The sequence below is a fragment of the Gymnoscopelus microlampas genome, assembly GCF_963454915.1.
Source record: "Gymnoscopelus microlampas genome assembly, chromosome: 11".
Lineage (NCBI taxonomy): Eukaryota > Metazoa > Chordata > Actinopteri > Myctophiformes > Myctophidae > Gymnoscopelus > Gymnoscopelus microlampas.
The window spans coordinates 48,883,705-48,906,454 of record NC_139948.1 but is presented as its reverse complement, the minus strand read 5'-3'; the positions used below and the strand labels follow the sequence as shown (position 1 = coordinate 48,906,454).

Genomic DNA, 22,750 nt, shown 5'->3' with positions numbered 1-22,750 from the left:
ATCATAATTCATCAAATAATAACAATAATAATGGTAATTATTATTATTATTATTATTATTATTATTATTATTATCCTTATTATTATTATTATTATTATTATTACCATTATATATATACCATTTAAAAAGTCGTATAAACCAATTTTGGAACAGCATACCACGCCCAGGAACTCCACCCATAATTGGCCACTCGTCCAGGTGCCCACATGTCCCTAGCGCCCAGATGGTTTTGGTGCCCACCTCTCCAAGTGCCCATATGTCCCTAGTGCCCAGTTGTCCAGGTGCCCACATGTCCATAGTGCCCAGTTGTCCAGGTGCCCACATGTCCCCAGTGCCCAGTTGTCCAGGTGCCCACATGTACCTAGTGCCCAGTTGTACAGGTGCCCACATGTACCATAGTGCCCAGATGTCCAGGTGCTCAGTCGTCCAAAATATGGTGCCCAGATGTCCCTAGTGCCCATGCCCACATGTACCTAGTGCCCAGTTGTCCAGGTGCCCACATGTACCTAGTGCCCAGTTGTCCAAGTGCCGAAATGTACCTAGTGCCCAGTTGTCAAGGTGCCCAGTTGTACCATAGTGCCCAGATGTCCCTAGTGCCCAGATGTCCAGGTGCCCAGTCGTCCCAACAATATGGTGCCCAGATGTCTCTAGTGCCCTCCTGACTTGATGTATTCGATTCATGTATTGGCCTTATGTTAATAATAATAATTATTAACATAACATAAGGCCAATAAATAAATAAATAATATTAATAAATAAAAATAATAATAATGAATTGTATATATATATATATATATATATATATATATATATATATATATATATATATATATATATATATAAAAATGTATATGTGGTTGTAAATATAGTTCGTTTGCAGTTATATCCACCGTAATCACGCATACGATCTATGTAAAATACGTTTTAACATAAATATTGCGAGTGAAATGGTTTAATAACCAATAATAATCCATTTAAATAATGAACACAATCAGAAATAACAGTTCCGGGCTCAGACAATAATTAACATTATTTTAATTAACTTAAGAATGATAATAATTTTTGTTGATGAGCACCATCATTATTATAAATGTACATATATGCATAAATGTGCACACACACACATATAAAGTGCTCAAACATCATTATTATAAATGTATACACATTCTGTGTGTGTGTGTGTGTGTGTGTGTGTGTGTGTGTGTGTGTGTGTGTGTACGTTTTAACATAAATATTGGGAGTTAAATGGTTTAATAACCAAAAAAACACGCACTTCCGGTATTGTAATGTTATAAATGTATATATCCACCGTAATCATACAAACGATCGTTGATACAATCAGTTTCAACATTAATATTGAGAGAAATGTGTTTAATATATAGAAAAAAACAGGCACTTCCGGTCCCTCACACAGCAGCACTCACGTATCAACGCTCACGCACCAAGTCTCGTCTGCGCGGACGCAGCTGGGTGCTATTGAGCCCAGCAGCCCAAGGTAGCCGCTAAGCTAAAGCTAGGCTAAGTTGCCAACCCAAACAACCAACGGCAAAGTTAGTCCCTTAAGCTAGACAATCAGCCCAAGCAGCGATAAAGTCGCCACACAGTAGAGAGATAGGGTAGTAGTTAGTTAGCAGTGATAGTGTGTGTGTTTAAATCACAATAATAATGCAATAATATCAACATTAGCGTCTCGCGCAGCTCAACAATAGACGCCTCGCGCTAGCTCAGACAATACAGGAAGTGACGTAACACGCTTACCGTCAGGGTTACGTCAGGGTTGCCAGATCCTCTCTCCTAGGGTGAGGGGCATGAATTGAAATTGAAAAAATTGAATTGAATTGAAAAAAAAAAAAGAAAACCTGTAACAGGGTATTTCTTCACTGCAGTATTGATACTTTTATTTAAGTACAAAATGTGAGTATTTTTTACACCCCCCCCCCCCCATCAAAGGGCTGAGGTTTCTGATGAGAGTAAGTCTTATGTTTTGGACTAAATCACAGTCATGGGGAATTTATCCAGATGTTTTTTCAGCTGTAGGGCAAGTATTTTTACAGGGTAGATTGGGGCCTCAAAGATTACCAAAAAATGGTCAATTAGTATTTTATAACCTAAACTCTCAGAGCTCCATCCAGGGTCCATTTGACGTAATGGTCAATCACACACAAGGCTCAAGTCGTGAGCTTGTAGATCTGCTATTTTCAAATAGCCTATGTATAAAATAGGGCTAAAGTGGTTAATGTATGTTTTATAATGTAATAATTTATATCTGCAAAGTAACTAGTAACTAAAGTTTTCAAATAATTGTAGTGGAGTAAAATATATTTTCCTCGGAGACTTAGTGGAGAGTAAAAGTAAAAGTATTGAAAATACTGGCAATGCCTACTCCACTAAAGTAAAAAATACCTAAAAATTGTACTTAAGTAGGCTACAGTACTTGGGTAAATGTACTTAGTTAATTTACACCACGCACACACACGCACACGCACGCACGCGCACGCACACACACACACACACACACACGCACACACACACACACACACACACACACACACACACACACACACACACACACACACACACACACACACACACGGCCTGTGTGTTCATGGATAGAATTGAATGAATGAATTGAGTGAACAGATTGAACAGAATGAATGAATAGCTGCTTTGTGAAGGACTTCAGCCTCCTTTATAGGCCGTAGTAAGAAGGTGTCGCTCGCCGCCCCCCCCCCCCCCCCCTCCCAAAAAAAACCCTGATGCAACTATAACAGGATGGGTTAGTAGGCTTGTAGATCTGTTATGTTTGGCAAGCGACAACCTCGCGCGATAGAGTATAAGTACCTATAGGCTATAAAGATAGATTAGTCTATATTCAGATGCTGATCATAATCATAACCCTTGAAATCAGTGGTGGAAAAAGTTCTCACATTTTTGTAAAAGTATCAATACTGCAATGTCGAAATACTCTGTTACAAGTAAAAGGCCCGTGTTAAAAATGTTACTTGAGTAAAAGTATTGGCATCCATATATACTTAAAGTACCAAAAGTAAAAGTAGGCTACCATGTTTGAAAATAGCAGAGCTCACAATGCGTTGCGATGCCACATGTTGTGAGCTGGTAGATCTTCTATTTTCAAATAGCCTATATATAAAGTAGCACTAAAGTGGTTAATGTATGTTTTATAATATAATAATTTATATCTGCCAACATCAAAGTAACTATAGTAACTAAAGTTTTCAAATAATTGTAGTGGAGTAAAAGTATTTGCTTCTGAGATTTAGTGGAGTGTAGAAGTATTATACATTGGAAATACTCAAGTAAAGTAAACTCTCTACACCACTGCAGCACTGCTTGAAATGTGGACAACTTCTTCCAACAACAGGCCTTGAAAATGAGCCATAGAGACTACACTCACCACCATGTTGTCAACGAAACCAAGGTTACATCACCTTAACAAGTGAAATATAAAACATTAAATACATTATGCAAGGATGTGAGAGAGAGACATTTCAAGCAAATGTGTGTTTGTTTAGTTTAGTTTCTTGACTAGCTTTGTTTTCACACCAAGGCCTCATGTGACCTAATAGAGTATTATTTATTTATTTATTTATTTATTTATTTATTTATTTATTTATTTATTTATTTATTTATTTATTTATTTATTTATTTATTTATTTATTTATTTATTCATTCATTCATTCATTCATTCATTCATTCATTCATTCATTCATTCATTCATTTATTTATTTATTTATTTATTTATTCATTTTAATGTTTACAAATAATAATGTAACGTTATCAACAGACTCCTCTGAAATAAACCCGACAAATCCAAACTATGAATGATTCCATGTGTGACGGATGCTCCTGTGTATATATATGCCTATATTTGGAGTGATTTATCTAATTGTCTGATCAATTAGACCATATAAGGCCTTATTATACGGCCTATTATTCTATACATCTGAGGATGTACTGGAGAGATGATGATGATGACAGCACATTCTTCACGTGCAACTTTCATAATGATTTGAAAGGAAGAAGGAAAGACTAATAATAAATCAAATCGGGATCCAATGAGAAAACTATACTGACCCGACATGAGACAAGAATGCTGTTGAGGTTCAATGTGATCATGGAGCTTCCCTGTCTTGGTGGTTCTCAAACTTTTTCGTGTCAAGGACCCCCAAAATGATATGTATTTGGCCGCAGACCCCCATCTCTAAATGTTTCGTTCCAGGGACCCCCCAGAAACAAAGATTTGAGTTACAAATGTTCCCTTAAAAAATATATATATTCATAGATTTGCACACATTTTCCCGATTTTTCAAAAATAGCTGATCTACAAGCTCATAGCGCCGGCACTTGGTGCCGCGCTATGAGCTTGTAGATCTGCTATTTTTGAACAGCTTAAGTATAAAATAAAAATTATTGTGACGCTTTATTAACTCATTTTGCTGGGGACCCCCTGGTACCCCGCCAAGGACCCCTGGGGGTCCCCGGACCCCACTTTGAGAACCAATGCCCCAGAGGACCACTGTTTGAGAACCACAGGCCTATAGGTGAAAACAGTTTATATAGATGTACAGTTTGTTAGTAGGCCTATGATACTTGGTGAAACCGTCACATTGTTGCAATAATCATTCCCTGTGAGAATTGGTCACAAAAATAGCAGCCATGTATCTATGTTTGTGTTTAGTGTTGATAAGCTTTAAGCCTGATGGCGGTGCTGAAGGTTTATGGTTTAAAGGTTAATCATTATGTCAGGAATCAATGCAAACACACGTTTCACGTGGAAAAACAGATCCGCTGACTCAAGATTCCGTTATAAAGCCCTCAAGGTCATGCATGGTTCTCAACGTGATCGAGGTTCGGGGACCCCCGCCATGCCATGCAGGGCTCCTGAAGAAGGGGTTCCATGCAACGAAATGAGGAACGGTTTAGACTTATTTACACTATTTTATATTTTAAAGAAAATCTTATTTGGTCCCCTCATGGCACAACAACATATTTTCAATCGGGGGTCCGTAGCCAAATAGGGTTGTTGTTGTTGGTGGTGGTCCTTGACAAGTGGAAATGTTTGACAAGCACTGCTGTGGGCCTGTGCTGTCCTGTCAGTTGGAGGGTCATGGTTTTACAGCCTGTCAGTCCAGTGTCCTCCACCCCACTGGTTCACTCAATGATTAGTAACATTTTACGTTGTGCTGTAGGCCCATAAAACCAGACGCACGCAGTCGCCATGTGGACTGATTTGTTCAGTAGGTTGGAAAAAGTAGTATTTTACTCGAAGTAAAAGTAGTATTTTACTCTAAGTATAGTTTCTTTTTTGTTTATCAAACGAGAGAGAGAGAGAGAGAGAGAGAGAGAGAGGGAAAAACAACACAGACATCATTTTGGAGGTGGTTGTGGGTTCCAGTGAAGAGCGACTCATAATGGACACCGTCCATAATCATAGTTCAAAGTGTTATTAATCACTGACATTAAAAGTATTTTGTAGAATAAGTGGAAAATGAAACGAAAATAGTGACATTTTCACTTATAAGTACAGCTGTGCTGCACATCATTTGACACATTAAAGAGGGCAGAGAGGGCCAGGTCAACAATTAATTATGGAAAGACAACGCATTTGGGAAAGATGTAATTAAGCAATCGATTAATGAATCGATGTAATTAATCAATGTGTTCGGAACGGGCTAAACCTTCACGGGTCCATTCTGACAACCAAGAATATCATTAACACGATTTTGCAGTGAATGACCTCGCTGTGTCAAATGAACGCATATAGCCCAACATTTCTGGGAGTTGGGACTAATATAACATATATGCCAGGGGTTTTCCACCTTTTCAGGCCGCGACCCCTGAAAAATAATCATATTTGAACAGGGGACCCCCAAAATATTCATATTTGAACAGGGGACCCCCAAAATAATCATATTTGAACTGGGGACCCTCAAAATAATCATATTTGAGCTGGGGACCCCCCAAAATAATCATATTTGAAGTGAGGACCCGCCCACTCTGACAAAGGAGTTGAGGCATTACATTTAGTTTGACTCGGTTCCACACAGAAAAATATTGTGAAAATAGCTAATCTACAAGGCGTCGCCAGCTTGTAGATTAGCTATTTTCACAATATTTTTCCTCTTTCTTATATTATTTGATAATTTGGCCAATGTTTGTATAGTAAGTACAGTTTGTTGAGTACTTTTGATGCAGTTATATGGTCTTTTTTGGGGGGTATGAAACGTGTCTTAAAAGGCCTTAAATTGTCACTTCACTGTCATCTGGGGACCCCCCCCCCCCCCCCCCCGGGCCCCCCCCCCCGGGCCCCCCCCCCCCCCACCTACCAAAAAAAATAAAAATATCTAGTGGGGACCCCCCTGGGGGTCCCGACCCACAGGTTGAGAACCACTGACATAGGCCTATGGAAGCACCTCCACATTTAATCTATGAGAATACGTTGTATAGGCCTGTTAATCACTGTAGCATTTGCATAGACCAGTGGTTCTCAAACTTTTTCCTGTCAAGGCGGACCCTTGACACGGACCCCCTGCCTAAAAAAATGTTTTTTAGTGCCCCCCCCCCCCCCCCCCAGGACCCCTGGGGTCCCCGGACCCCACTTTGAGAATCAATGATATAGATATAGGCTAGCGAACAGCATGTGCAAGATTTCTAGAAGACAATGAAATAGACAGAAATGGTTTATTTGATTTGTTGTATTTATTTGATCGATGTGGTATTAACACAGGACATGTTACATATAGAAAAAATATAGCAATAGTAATGGTTCGTGTGCTACTATAGTCAGTTATTAGCTTGTTGAAAACAATTGTTTATATGGCAATAGCACATAGGCAACTATAAACACACAACTGAGCTATATTTAGCTATACTCTGCGGTGGAAACAGCAGCTAAGGCCTAACTCAGCTCATCATCTCTCTCATCCAGTGGTGGAAAGTAACTGTATTCAAGTACAATTTTGAGGTATTTTCTACTTTACTTGAGTATTTCCAATTTCCAATACTTTTACTTCTACTCCATTATTTCAGAGTCAAATATTACTCCACTACAATTATTTGAAAACTTGAGTTACTAGTTACTTTGTAGATTTTGATTGTTATTACAAAACATACGCGTTACCCACTTCAGCCCCATATACATTTTGGCCATTTGAAAATAGCAGATCTACAAGCAAATGCACTGCATTGTGAGCTTGTAGATATGCTATTTTCAAAAGATTTTAACACATTTGAAAACTTGACATGGGGACATTCTGCATACTGAGTACTTTTACTTTTGATACTTTAAGTACATTTTGATGCCAATACTTCTGTATACATTTACTCAGTTTTGAATTCCGGACTATACTTGTAACAGAGTATTTCTATATATTGCAGTGCCAGTATTGATACTTTTACTTAAGTAAAAACATTAAAGTACTTTTCCCACCACTGCTCATCTCATCTCGTCTCATGTCATGTCTCTGAAGAAGCCTTTCTCCGTGTCGCATTCCTTGATGGTGACGGTCAGGCAGTTGGCCGTCACGTCGGTCACCGTCACCTTGTCCACGTTGAGCAGACACGGAGCCCACGACGAGGCCTCCGGACGCTTATTGTTGGCACAATCGTTCGATCGGGGAGGAGGCGACGACCCCGACCCGCCAGGCGGGCCTACTACAGCTAGGCCCACTGCGGCCTGCTGCTGTTGTTGTGTCATCATGGATCCAGGATGTCCCGTTTTAGGCCGATAATGATGGCTCTCTGCAGCCAAGCGCTTGAGCTTGTTGTGTCTCAGGGGAACGCACTGTGCGCTGATGCCACTGTGAGTCCTGTGGTTCCTGTGGAGAGCAGCCTTCATGCCGCCACGAAGGTCCGGGATTAATAGCGGTGGTAGACGGTGATCCACCTGATCCACGGGCCTCCCTTGGCCCTGGTCCACGGGCCTCCCCTGGACCAGATGATGATGATGATGATGATGATGATCCACCTGGACCACCTGCCGCCTCCTCCTCTGCGCATCGCCGGACTTCGGGGTGATGGTGGTCTCCTCTTGGAACCGTCTGGTCAGCTGGATCAGGCTGATGTTGTCGGACGGCTGAAGGTTTACATGTCTGTTAGACGGCCTGTTAGAGTCAGACACGTCGTGTGGCGATGAAGACGACGACGATAATCCTTCATCTCCTCCCGGCCTGCTCCGTTTGTTAGGAACCACAAGCTGATCCGTGCTGCGTGGTAAATTGAGCTGATCTGTGCGTGTTAAACCGAGTTGATCCGTGCGTGTTAAGCTGAGCTGCTTTGGTTTGCGGCCTCTCTTCTTGGGGACTCGGGTGAACTCCTGACCCGTGAACGAGGAGGAGGTCAGCGGCGGTGGCGGTGGGGCATGGTGGGCCGGCGGTCTGCCGGGCCTTCTCTCCGGCTCCAGGAGACCCATCGCGGCCACGCTCTCCCCTCTGTTGACGGCGCTCGGCGGAAAGATGGTCGGGACGACGGCGCGTAATCCCTCTCGCGCCCTGGGCGTGACGACGGGCTCCGGGACCGGACAGGAGCCCTGGTGGGGGTGATGACCCCCCCTCGGAGATTCTCTCCTCAGTTCGTGTGTCTTGGCTTTGGCTTTGGCCTGTCAGGACACCAGCATCAGAGACACACAAACAGCAATTAGTCTACACGTGTTGCCTCACCATGTCATGACAACAATATGAAGCCTTAAAGTGTATAATTTAAAAGGGTTAAGAAGATAAGAAAGCTGGCAGACTGTAATTTGCTGCTGGCAGAATACAGTCCCCTGCATGGAGGACTTTTTTGGTGTTATCCCTTAACTGCACGAGCTGTTTACTAATAAAATAAAATTACTACTAATAAAAGAATCAATCAATCAAAGATTGCACTGAACGCGCTTTGCTTGGGCCGTTTGATTAGTGTAAACGCAAATAAAAAGTACGTACGAAAGTGTATTGCATGAAAAGGTGGAGGGCCATCTATGTGAAAGTTAAAACATACATGCATTTAACTAATGTAAAAGGACTTATATAAATAGAAATTAGATGGGCTGTGTTGATGTGGAAATGGCGATTTGGTACATTTATTTTCTAATTCCAGACATTGATTTAATCATAAGGAAAATACGTTTAAGCTGTCTACGTTTAAGTTGACTGCTTTATGAAACCAGCTGAATGCACACAGGGAAGATCAAGAGCCTTGTATAGGCTTATTGGTGAAGGTTAACACACTCGTCACCAATAAGTCATACTAATAACGGCTCATGACAGAAATGATTCATCACCTCCCTGTCTTCTGATGAAATCTATAAACGGATGTGGACAATGAATCGACGATTTAAAAACGCATGCATATAAAAAATAAAAATCTCTCACCTTCAACAGAAATGTCTCGGGTTTGGGCCCCCTCTTTTTGGGCCCGAACAGCTCCCTTTCGCGTTCCCTGCAACATTGGTGAATAACATGAAACATCGGTCCAGCAAAAACGTGTTAATATAGCAGTCACAATAATTGTAACCTTTTATACTTTGGCTATTAAAAAATAGCAGATATACAAGTTCATATAGCGCGGCACCGAGTGCCGTGCTATGTGCTTGTAGATCTGCTATTTTTGAAAAATCGTGAACATTTGTGCAATGTCGGCTTGAGTTTACGTTTAAGTTTGAGAACCACTGATATACAAAAGAAACTCATATTAGATCTATAGGCCTACACATTCTATAAAATGGACAGAATGTGTTATTTAATCATTATTGTGCGGTGGTGTCAGGTTCGGTTCAGAGAGGCCCCGGGCCCTCACCTCTCCTGGAAGGCGGCGAACAGCCGCTCGTCCAGAATGTGTTCCTCTGGCTCCCAGGTGCTGTACCTGTTGTAAATCACACACAAAACACACGTGTCATGATCCATGCCAACACACACAAACACATGGAAACACTCTGATCGAGAGAGTGTGTGTGTGTGTGTGTGTGTGTGTGTGTGTGTGTGTGTGTGTGTGTGTGTGTGTGTGTGTGTGTGTGTGTGTGTGTGTGTGTGTGTGTGTGTGTGTGTGTGTGTGTGTGTGTGTGTGTGTGTGTGTGCGTGTGCGTTTGAAACTTAGCCGTTGCTGACGCTACAGTTGATAAATACAGATCCAATATATCAGAATATACCGTAGTAGGCCCCCGCGCGTGATTGTTAATCCGTGCATGATCGGGATTCGGAAGCACGCTGTTGCACACAGAGAAAGCTATGGGCCGCCAGAGACAAGTAAGCCTATTAGTATTAAGATGCGGTAGAGATCGATGGATAAAAACATTATTATAGCTCTAATAAAAACGAGACGAGGTTGTCTTGTGCAGTTGTGCGCTGCGGTCAGAGACAGCAGCGCTGTGTGTTGTGTTGACTTGAGTCAACCATTCCATTTCACTAGATTAGATATGGAACAGCCATTCCATTTCACAAGATTAGGGGTCTTCAACGTTTTCAGCCCAAGGACCCCCTAACTGAGAGAGAGATGAAGCAGGGACCCCCTCCTCTATATTGCATAAAATTGTGTTTCAGATTCAACTTTTTTTGTTTAGCCTACTTGGTCTGCTCTTTTTTCCCTCTACACACCAAACACCTCTTAGCCAAAAAATAGCAGATCTACAAGCTCCCCCACCTGTAGTAGCTCTGAGGACCCCCTAGGGGTCCCGGACCCCCTGTTGAAGACCCCTGGCACTAGATATTATAGCCTGCTATACTCACTTCTGAGACCAGCCCTTCCATTTCACTAGATATTCCCAGCGACCCTGCGAAACAGAGAGACAGAGACAGACAGACAGACAGACAGACAGACAGACAGACAGACAGACAGACAGACAGACAGAGAGAGAGACACGTTATTCAGCGACCAGACCCATGGCTGTCAGAGCTGCTGTTTGCTGCACAAACAGTGGGGTTGCGTAACGGGGAGCTGAAACGCCAGCCCCGTGGTGTGGTGGTGTGTGTCTGGAGGAAAGCAGAGAAACGGCCGCCACACTAACCCTTCGTATGCGCCGTTTAATGATGGACTCGGCGGCGAAGACGCTCTCGCCGACAGCCGAGAGCTCCATGATCTAATCCAACATCAATCCAAGATCTAGCTCCATGTTCTTCTGTAATCTAACGTGAAAACCAACGGGGCTCAATATCTTTTGGGGGTTGCTTTTCTCTCTCTCTTCCACCAGAAACGGTGTCCTCTTCTTCTCTCTCTCTTCTCTCTTGGTGTTTTAATTCCGCACATCCCATAATAATAATATACGCAATCTGGGGGTGAGACGTCATCACGTTCTGGGTTCTTGTTGCCAGGCAACCCGCCAGGCAGCGTGCGTGCATTGGCTCAGCTGTTGCTACGTTGCGTCGGGAGGAGGAGGGGCCTACTGGGCCGTGTGTGTGTACAGGAATGTCTATAGCGTTAAAACATTATTTATAGCAGTGGTTCTATAACTGTTTTTATTTCATGGACCCCCATAACTCTGAGAGTATACAGGTGGAACCAAATGGACCCTTATACGGCTACGGGTCCATTTGGTTCCATTTGTACACTCTCTCAGACTAGTCAGAGAGTCAAACACAACACCAGAGGGAGCTCCACAAATCACGTTCAACCCAGATTTGGCTCAAACAAACAAGGGGTTAAATTCGTTCGGCTGCTATGCCACTAAAATGTGGAATGCCCTACCAACAGTCATAGAAACATGTGAATCCTTACTCTCCTTCTAAGCCGCTCTAAAAGAGCACTTACAGGTGGCTGCCATTCAAAACTGGCCCCTGTAAAACAGTTCAAACCTATCACCAGAAACCCCCCCCCCCCTCACCCCTTCGAACAGTTTACTGTACATATGTTCCTTTTTTTTATTATTACTACTCGTTTATATTATGTTTTTTTTGCATATTATATATTTGTCTGTCATTAAAGGTTTTGATTAATTGAATACACAGGGGCCCAATGGAAACAAGTCCTATAGTGCTTTCTGGGTTTAATCCTTTTTAGCATCCCTTTGTATAGAACTGTAGGCCTACTTTCTGTGCTTTTTTTTGCAAACTGCTAAAGGATTCAATCAATCAATCAATCAATCAATCAATCAATCAATCAATCAATCAATCAATCAATCAATCAATCAATGAAAAGAGACTGTAAGGGACCATTTAGGCCGGGGGTCCATGCCTGGACCTCACTTTGACAACTATGATTGACAGGACGGGTACGGTGGTACGACGGTGTCGCTTGCCGAAAACAACAGATCTATAACTGAGCTAACAATGTGTCATCAAGTGCTTGTATTTTTTTTCTTCCGCAAGCGACACCGCAAGTAGCTGGTAGCCGCACAGAGTAGGACATTGAGCGCAGGCATATGTGTTTGAGTATAGATGTATTTTGAAGAGTTTTTCAACAACATTTAAATGGCCTGTAAAGTTGTATTGAACGATCAAATATATATAACTTTGAAACAAATAGATCAAGAGATTCTTATATTTTTGTTTATTTATTTATTAGCTTTTATTATTATGCAACAATGCCATCGAGCATGGATTTAATTAATTATTTTTTTGGGGGTCAGACTGGAATTTTATGAAGAATGACTATAGCAACAATTCAAACCTCTTGTTCCTTTTCAAATGCGCATTCGGATGATTTTGCTGTTTGTGACATGATGACACTATAGCCTACATAGGCCTAACAATTTCATCCTGTTTTATTTACTTGCATCTGTTCGTTCAGTGTTAAAGACAAAGCTGGAAACCCCGGATTGAGATTCAGCTGCAACCTGAACGCACATGATCACATGAAGTGCTTCCAATTAAACTTCAGCATAAAATATAAACCATACGGGCTTGCCGTGTATGGAAAGTACTTAAAGGCATTGGTTCTCAAAGTGGGGTCCGAGGACCCCCAGGGGTCATTGGGGTACCAGGGCGTCCCCAGCAAAATTAGTTAATAAAGCGTCACAAACATTTTAACCCCTTTATCCATACTTAAGCTATTCAAAAATAGCAGATATACAAGCTCATATTTTTTTTTGAAAAATTGGGAAAATGTGTGCAAATCTTTAACTCAAATCTTTGCTGGGGTGGGGGGGGTTCCTGGAACAAAACATTTAGAGAGGGGTCCGCGGCCAAATACATATCATTTTGGCGGTCCTTGACACGAAAAAGTTTGAGAAGCACTGCTTAAAGGTACGTGATGTTTTTTTGTGTGGTTAAAACAAAAAAGTTTTAAACAAAGATTAAAGTAAAAAAAAAAAAAAAAAAAGCTTTACATTGTTAAAGAAATCATTGCTACAGAGTGTTTGTTCAGTAAGGTCTCTCTGTCTCTCCGGCTCTTTAGTAAACAGAAAAGACATTTTCAGGCGGGTTGCCAATTTAAACCAATAACGAGAAAGCATACCGATTTATCTGTTTACATTTTAGAGTGTTCCAGTTCCAATTTTGTCTGCTAATTTCTACGTTTCATCACTTCCGATTTCACTTGTTTATGCTGTATCCTCTATATGTATGACTTCTCCCTCCTGATTGGATGAAACTGGTATCCCGACTTGAAAATGCATTTTCTGTTTACTAAAGAGCTGGAGAGACAGACTGAATAAACAGCACTCTACTGCAATGATTACTATCACAATATAGAGCTATTTGACACATATTTTAGCAAAAAAACATCATCACTTAAACCCTACCTTGAGATGTTGATTATTATTAGATCTATCTATCTATCTATCTATCTATCTATCTATCTATCTATCTATCTATCTATCTATCTATCTATCTATCTATCTATCTATCTATCTATCCAAACTAAATGTAAGAGATCAAATAGGTCTATTTTGTCTAATCTAGTGCGTTTCAACTCACCAATGCCCTTATGTGACACTAAATATTCTTGTGAGTGTAAAAACTCTCTATATCTAAAGTTTTAAAGTGTAAACTCCATGAGTCAGTTTACCTCTTTTATAGCATTTTTCATGTCCCTCTTTCAAAAAAACAATACGCATATAATTCCCCAATAAATATAGATTTATATATAATAGGCCTAATACTGCTGGATAGTGATTATGATAACAAAAATATTTTGAGACCAGATTAATAATTAATAATAATAATGATAATGATAATGATAATAATTATTATTATTATCATAATATTATTAATAGAAATAGAATGTTAATTTAGTTCTTGCTATGGATAGCCTATACTGTTGGTGCCTAAAGTAGAAAATGATTTGACCCAGTTAATTCAATGATTCATAAAAAAAAATTATCACTTTGTTGTTATGATTATGATTATTAGTATTAGTATTAGTATCAGTATTATTATTATTATTATTATTATTATTTTTATTATTATTATTATTATTATTATTATTATTATATTGTGTGGTGTGAAAGGATGCAGACATTTCTAAATATAACAACATTGGCCATTGTCGGTTGCATGTGTTTTTACGTTCAGTGCTGCAAAAGCATATAGAAACATTATAACATGTATGAATTTCCAGAGGGATATCAGTGCATTAATTAACACTGTAGATTAGATTTATTAACTGACATCTTTAAATTCTGTTCCACAGCAAAATGAAGAGATCTAAATTCAGAATTCATCAGGGAGAATTCACATGCGGAAAACACGTCTCTTTTTATCAATCAAAAGAGACTATAAATAATAAAATATTGTCTGAATTTTGGAAGTAGAAATATTAATCAGAGAAAAATGTCATAGCCTATAATGACTTTCCTCCAAATATATAGGCTATTTTTTAAATGTATTTCTGCGTCATTTCCAACATGCATTTACTGTAAATAGCACCTCCCTGTGCATTCTGCATTAGCAAACAAATAGCCCAGGTTTGAAATGAACCATTTATTCAGCTGGTCAGTGAAATACATACATCATTAAAAATGTGTTATAAAAATTAAAAAATAACCATTATTTCTCGTTCACAGGCGTTTTGCTCATATCGCAGAGAAAGATGGATCATTAACCCTTTCATTCCCCCGGGCGACGAACCGTCTCATTCCTCCGATGAATACACGGAGAATAAATAATACATTATTCATCATAACGTCTCATAAAGAAGCCATGATGATGCGGGTCAGCCAGCCTGTGATTCCTCTGACCATCATCTATCTGACCATCAGAGCTGTTATAGACACATGCAGACAGACGCAGCGCTCCGTGTTTTATGTTTTTTTTTGTGCAGCACAAAAGACGTGTTTGTATCTGAGCTGCTGCTCTGCTGCAATGGCGCAGAAATATGACCACCATTTTGATCCAGGAGAGAGAGAGAGAGAGAGAGAGAGAGAGAGAGAGAGAGAGAGAGAGAGAGAGAGAGAGAGAGAGAGAGACCGACATTTCATGACGGTATATTAAGGGCTGTAATATGGTTTCATATCAACACAGACACTGAGTCAGACGAAGTTAGAGACCAACCAACACGACGCGCCCTTTTATAAAGCCTCTTTAGCTGCTTGTTGGCGCCATGCATGGCCGCTCCTCTCTCAGACTGTGTGCATGACAACGTTATTATCAGCCTATAACGTAGTAATAACAACACCCCGTACTGCGACTGCGACGGTATGTGTCGCTTGCCGACAATATATAGCAGATCTTCAAGCTCACAGGCACGCAGCGACGCAAAGATCAGCTGCTCAGGTCGTCGAGCGACGCAGTCGTTAGAAAATTTAAAGAGGTAGTTCACCCCCAAAATTACATTTTATCTATCGATTATTCTCCCCATGGAACCTTGAATTCATTGAGATTTTTTAGTTTTTGTCGCATTCCTGAGCCAATAATTTGATGACTGAAGGAGACTCAATGGAGACTGAAAGAGTCTCCATTGATTATCAAATTATCAAATTAATGGCTTAGGAATGTGACAAAAACTAACTATTCTCCATGAATTCAAGGCGTCATGGGGTGTGTAATTGATAGAAAATAAGTCATTTTTTGGGGGGTGAACTACTCCTTTAAATATAAATAAATAATAATTGTCTTATTGGCTGGTTTGGTTTCTGGGCAGACTGGCTCTGAGTGTGTTCTGAATCTGATCACTGTTCTGTTGCAGGTTTATCATCATCATGCGACATCTGATCATCAGTCGTGTAAAGTAACTAATTACATTTACTCAAGTACTGTACTTAAGTAGCATTTATAGGTATTTTTACTTTAACTGGAGAATTTCCAGTACTTTTACTTGTACTTTTACTTCATTACATCTCAGAGGCAAATATTGTACTTTTTCTCCTCTACAATTATTTGAAAACTTTAGTTACTTTGTAGATTTGGATTATTATTACAAAAACACTTCAGCCCTAAATATATAATATTTGGCAATTTGAAAATAGCCGATCGACAAGCTGACAAACTATGCATTGTGAGCTTGTAGATCTGCCCTTTTCGAAGAATTTCTATATATTTTATGCATTTGAAAACTTGTGAAATGGGACCCCTACTTTAAATACATTTTCATATCAATACTTTTGTACTTTTACGCAAGTACATCTTGAATACGGGACATCTTGTAACAGAGTATATCTATTCATTGCAGTGTTGATACTTTTACTTTAGTAAAACATGCGAGTACTCTCTTCCATCACTGCATTTGGTGATGTGGAGGTGGCTGAGCAGACAGACTGAGATACACATGAAAAACCACAAGTGGAAATAAATATGAAGCGACGTGGGGTCTAAAATTAACCTCTAAATGCTTACATTTCTGCATGTGTTTTGCCCGTGCCTTGGTTATTATAGCTGCAATTAGAAGCCATTCTAATTCCCTCAGTCCTAAATGCAATATAGGCGACAGAAACGCTCAACTGCCAAATCAGGTATAAGTCTAGGTGAGGGCATATCACTTATCTATTATAATCGTTAATTAATTCTGATTGAAAGCACTGCATTGATCACATTTATTATCATATCCTATTGGCCTCGTTGCCTTATAGCCTGAAACCAATAAAGGTCCCCAGTGTCTATAGCATTGGTTCTCAAAGTGGGGTCCGGGGACCCCCAGGGGTCCTTCGGAGGGTTTCAGGGGGTCCCCAGCAAAAGAATGTGTTAATATAGCATCACAATAATTTTAACCTTTTATATTTTGACGCACTATGAGGTTGTGTATCTGCTATTTTTGAAAAATCGTGAAAATGTGTGCAAACCTTTGAATATAAAATATTTTAAGGGAACAAAATGCAACTAAAATCTTTGCATCTGGGGGGTCCCTGGAACAAAATATTTGAGATGGGGGTCCGCGGCCAAATACATATCATTTTGGGGGTCCTTGACATGAAAAAGGTTTGAGAACCACTGGTCTATACAACGCAGACAGCGTGAAAAGCCAAGTTTGAACTTGAACTTGAAATCAAATGAGATTATTTTTCTTGGAATCTGTAGTATAGCTGAAGATAGATAGATATATAGATATATAGATAGATAGATAGATAGATAGATAGATAGATAGATAGATAGATAGATAGATAGATAGATAGATAGATAGATAGATAGATAGATAGATAGATAGATAGATAGATAGATAGATATTAAAGGTAGGGTAAAAGTGATCTTTCTTTTGCTAAAATATGTGTCAACTAGCTATATATTGTGATAGTAATCATTGCAGTAGAGTGCTGTTTATCCAGTCTGTCTCTCCAGCTCTTTAGTAAACAGAAAATATAGATAGATAGATAGATAGATAGATAGATAGATAGATAGATAGATAGATAAGATAGATAGATAGATAGATAGATAGATAGATAGATAGATAGATAGATAGATAGATAGATAGATAGATAGATAGATAGATAGATAGATAGATAGATAGATAGATAATCGCACTACACGACGACACACAGTAAAATCCTTAGTGTAGCTCTCACATGGTAAATGGATTATGGAGCCAAGTAAGTTGCACATTTAGGTTAATGTTTACGATCAAGAGTTAAATGAACACTGATGTTGTGAAAGAGCACACTTCGCTCTATACGTAAAATGAACCCTGAAGGTGTTTTTACTGTGTTGTTGGCTATAGTCTATATAAGAGGAATGTGAAACAGCACCCTTTGCTCTATAAATAAATTAGGCTATGCTCTGACTCTGCGTGACGATGTTTCAGTTTCATGGCTCGTGTGGTTGTTGGTTCCACTGAAAGATGACGTTGTTGTTGTTGTTCGTTGGTGATGCATATATAGGCCTATAGGCCTACATGATTTATAGAATTATGGATAGATTATACAGGCCTATAGATTTGACATGACTAATAGACTAGACTCTAGTCTCTATAGTCAATAGAGTATAGGTTATATTGGGACATGACTTCAAATTCTTCAATCACTAATGTAGGCTATAAGTTTCTTAATGATTTGTTATAGTCTAGTCCAGTGGTTGTCAACCAGTGGTCCAGGGACCACCAGTGGTCCTTGACACATTGCCGCGCTATGAGCTTGTAGATCTGCTATTTTTGAAAAATCTTGAAAAATGTGTTCGTATCTTTGAACATAATATATTTTTAAAAGTGAACATTTTTAACTCAAATCTTAGCTACTGGGGGTCCCTGGCACAACATTTTCCGATGGGGGTCCGCGGCCAAATGTATGAGTTTGAGAACCACTAATTGAGTGATCTTTTAATTCGGTTGCAATTTTTATCTATCTGAGTAGTGTGATATGATATGATATGGTATGATAGAGTTGAATAAAAATTGATATGGTATGAATGAGTTGAATACTTTGATAATCTCTCTCTCTCTCTCTCTCTCTCTCTCTCTCTCTCTCTCTCTCTCTCTCTCTCTCTCTCTCTCTCTCTCTCTCTCTCTCTCTCTCTCTCTCCCCCCCTCTCTCTCTCTCTCTCTCGCTCTCTCTCTCTCTCTCTTTCTCTCTCTCCTTTTACTTGGCTTTTCATGTCTGTCTTATTATTGGAATCCTGTGAGAATTTAACTCCATGGCTCCATAAGCATCTAAATGTGGCTGAAAATGTCGCATGTATATATAGGCTCGTTGCGTTGGTCTAACTACACATGCAACGTGTTTTCAGACAGACATAGTCAGTTTGATATTTAGCCTAACAGTGAGTGTTATAAAGCAACCATTTCCTCCATGAAGACAGATCTCTAAACAACATTAATCCAGAGAGAGAGGGGGAGGGAGAGAGAGAGAGAGAGAGAGGGGGAGGGAGGGAGGGAGGGAGAGAGAGAGAGAGAGAGAGAGAGAGAGAGAGAGAGAGAGAGAGAGAAAATGGCTGCAAGCGGTATACAGATTCTGCAGAACTCTGTCTGAAGGATTCATTCTTTCATCATGGTGTCGCTGCCTGCATGCAGCCTGATCCCACGATCAGTTCGGAGATCAGATCTGTGCTTTTCGGCAAGCGGCGACACCAAGCGACACCATCGTAGCCTATAGAATAGATTCTATAGTGGTTTTCAACCTTTTTCATATCAAGGTCCATTATTTATTCGGCATTTGAGCCACGGAACCACCGTTTGATGAGATTTATAGCCTCTCAGACCCAATGACTTAAGAATATTTCTTCTATAATTCTCTAATTGTGTTAGACTTCTTGTAAATTAAGTAATGCAGATGTTAAACAATCATTTAACTCTTGAGGGCGTAAAATGCGGGTCCATTTGGTTTCACTTTACACTCTCAAGAGTTTAAAATCTATAAGGGTCCATTTGGTTACGAACTCTCCATCATTTAGCTGGGGACCACCTAGCCTGGAACCCCGTCAAGGACCACTGGTGGTCCCCGGCCCACTGGTTGTGAAACTATAATCTATAATGAACCGATAGTGTATTTAGATGTCTTGGTCCTTTATAGTAGAATTGAAGAGCTCTTTATTATTATTGGTGAAGATCCATCCGAGGATTCAGCGAGAAAATAATTATCTCTTCTTGCACAAATTTTAGATTTGTGTGTGTGTGTGTGTGTGTGTGTGTGTGTGTGTGTGTGTGTGTGTGTGTGTGTGTGTGTGTGTGTGTGTGTGTGTGTGTGTGTGTGTGTGTGTGTGTGTGTGTTCATCAACATACATTTTAGGAGGAGTTATAGCAACCCTCAGACTTGAATCCTGTTCAAGGTTATGATGTTCCTGCTACATTCTTTGATAAGCAACTCCCGTGGGAAACCTCACACACACACACACACACACACACACACACACACACACACACACACACACACACACACACACACACACACACACACACACACACACACACACACACACACACACACACGCACGCACGCACACACACACACACACGGCACATTCCAGGGCCTCTGAATTATCCAAAACATTAATTTGGTCAGCTGTTAAGCACTCAGGGACATTCTTTCTAATGATTTCAGACGCCATGCATTTTCCACGAAGGTCTGGTTTCACTTTGACCTCCATCTACAGGGCCAGATCTCCTTCTACAGGGCCAAATACCTCATTCTAAAGCATTGGTTCTCAAAGTGGGGTCCGGGGACCCCCAGGGGTCCTTGAGGGAGTTCCAGGGGGTCCCCAGCTGGAGATGGATAGTTAGGAACTAAATGGACCCTTATGGGTCTGTAACTCTGAGAGTGTACAAATGGAACCAAATGGACCCTTATGGGTCTGTAACTCTGTAGACTGAAAGAACGAGCCCAATCGATGGTCTTGAAGGGCGGAGCCAAACCCAGGCGCTGGATTCCAGCGCCTGGGTTTGGAGCACTCTGATCGGTTAGGAGATAACAAGGTCCTAAGACCAGCGTTCCTGCAAGGTTCTCCCAGGCTTTTTTTCTTTTGAAACAAAAAAAAAGGCATGGGTTTCCGAGGCTAGTAACTCTGAGACTGAGAGTGTACAAATGGAACCAAATGATAATAAATTAACATTCATTTTACAATATAAATTGGGGTCCCAGAGATAGAAATGCCATTTAAGGGGGTCCTTGAAATTAGAATGGTTGAGAATCACTGCTAGAGCCGTAAAAAAAATCTTCTCTTATGGGGGAGTACCTGGCATATAATGGGCGTCCGCGGGCTAATAAGTGTCAATGTGGGGGTCCTTGACGTGAAAAAGTTTGAGAACCACTGTTCTAAAGGGCCAGACCTCCTTCTAAAGGGCCAGACCTCCTTCTAAAGGGCCAGACCTCGGGCTTTCTGCTGCTATAAACAAGACCCAGAAGAACCAGAAGGCCACACATGTCATGAAGAAAGTTGGGCTACTATGCGTCAGTTCAGTTATACCTAATTAATTATAATTGCCAATGGCATGTTGAATTTCTTTTGCCAAAAGCATGTCTAGATTAGCCACAGTGATCTGAGCTGCCGAAGCCGAATGGTGGTAATATGAACTGACATGAAAGAAAGACAAATAAAATCTTAATTTATGAGGCTACTAGATCTCGCTTTGACGAGACAGATGTGTTGTAAGGCCTGCATGTAACAATGCAAGGCATCGCTGTGCTGTCACTAGTAAAAAGGCCTGTGTTCAAAAAGTTACTTGAGTAAAAGTACAAAAGTATTGGCATCAAAATAGCGCACTGCAACGCCTTGTGAGCTTGTAGATCTGCTATTTTCAAATAGCCTATGTATAAAATAGGGCTAAAGTGGTTTCATAATATCACAATTTATATCTGAAAAGTAACTAAAGTTTTCAAATAATCGTAGTGGAGTAAAAGTACAATGTATGCCTCTGAGAGTGGTGTAGAAGTAAAAGTATTGAAAATTGGAAATACTCAAGTAAAGTACAAATACCTAAAAATTGTACTAAAGTATAGTACTTAAGTAAATGTACTAGTTACTTTGCACCACTGCTACAGAGTAGCCTACAAAGCCAAAGTGCAGTATAACTATGTTAGGACACACTGACCTAAATGTAATTTGTGTAGGCCTATCCCAAAGGTCAAATTAGCCTTCGTGATTTTGGGGGATACACAATGACCTCATGAACAGATATACAATTAGTGTGATTATATAGCACTTATATGCTGATATAGCCCAATTGAAACACTTTTAAACCCTTATTTATTTCAGTTCAATGATTTAGTTACTGCTCTTTGGCTTTGTATGGCAGCATACTGTAGGTAGGCTAACCTCTCATCTTGACAATGTCCCCAAAACCTGCTTTCTTAAGAATGTTCTGTTCAGTGATGTTACAACATCTCCTGGCACAGATACATGCCACGTAATCTATACATCCGTCCTATAGACTTATACCTGCCCCAGTACACACCTAAACACAGACAGACAGACAGACAGACAGACAGACAGACAGACACAGACACAGACACACACACACACACACACACACACACACACACACACACACACACACACACACACACACACACACACACACACACACACACACACACACACACACACACAGTTACTGGTGCCCATTGCCCAAATGCCAAGTCTCTGTTATGACGCACATCTTGGCAGTGGAATCACATAACTTACATAACAACACACACACACACACGCACACGCACGCACACACACACACACACACACACACACACACACGCACACACACCCGCACCTATAGGCCTCTGGTTTTGGATTTACATTCCAGCTGTGGGCCAAAAAAAATAAAGGAACATTATAAGCATGCATGCGATGTCCTAATCATGATACAAGAACAGTTATGTAATAACACCATGCAGGCCCTTTGTTCACCATTGTTTGTGATTATGCAACTTGATCTGTGCGTGTGCTATTCAGAGTTCACCAAAACAACGACCTGTTACAATAGAGTGTGTTTAAGATGACGCCAGCTCCTTCATCAGAGGACAAAATAAGTCTAC

The 22,750-nt window shown here is 40.4% G+C and overlaps 1 protein-coding gene across 1 annotated transcript; it reads right to left on the bottom strand.

The window, feature by feature from the left end:
- Positions 1–6,745: 6,745 nt before the first annotated feature.
- cbx8a (chromobox homolog 8a (Pc class homolog, Drosophila)) lies at positions 6,746–11,220 on the bottom strand. The gene is made up of 5 exons (XM_084071584.1): positions 11,000–11,220; positions 10,722–10,765; positions 9,796–9,861; positions 9,372–9,438; positions 6,746–8,617 (listed from the first exon to the last, which is right to left on the bottom strand). The coding sequence occupies exons 1-5, from the start codon at positions 11,066–11,068 to the stop codon at positions 7,472–7,474; spliced, it is 1,392 nt and encodes a 463-aa protein (XP_083927710.1). The 5' UTR covers positions 11,069–11,220; the 3' UTR covers positions 6,746–7,471.
- Positions 11,221–22,750: the final 11,530 nt, after the last annotated feature.

Bases quoted from the DNA above. Each gene is read 5' to 3' on its own strand.
- cbx8a (XM_084071584.1), bottom strand. From the start codon at position 11,068: ATGGAGCTCTCGGCTGTCGGCGAGAGCGTCTTCGCCGCCGAGTCCATC. The intron at 10,766-10,999 runs GTTAGTGTGGCG...TCTGTTTCGCAG, and splicing joins TTAAACGGCGCATACGAAGG to GGTCGCTGGGAATATCTAGT. The intron at 9,862-10,721 runs GTGAGTATAGCA...GATTTACAACAG, and splicing joins TGGAAGGGCTGGTCTCAGAA to GTACAGCACCTGGGAGCCAG.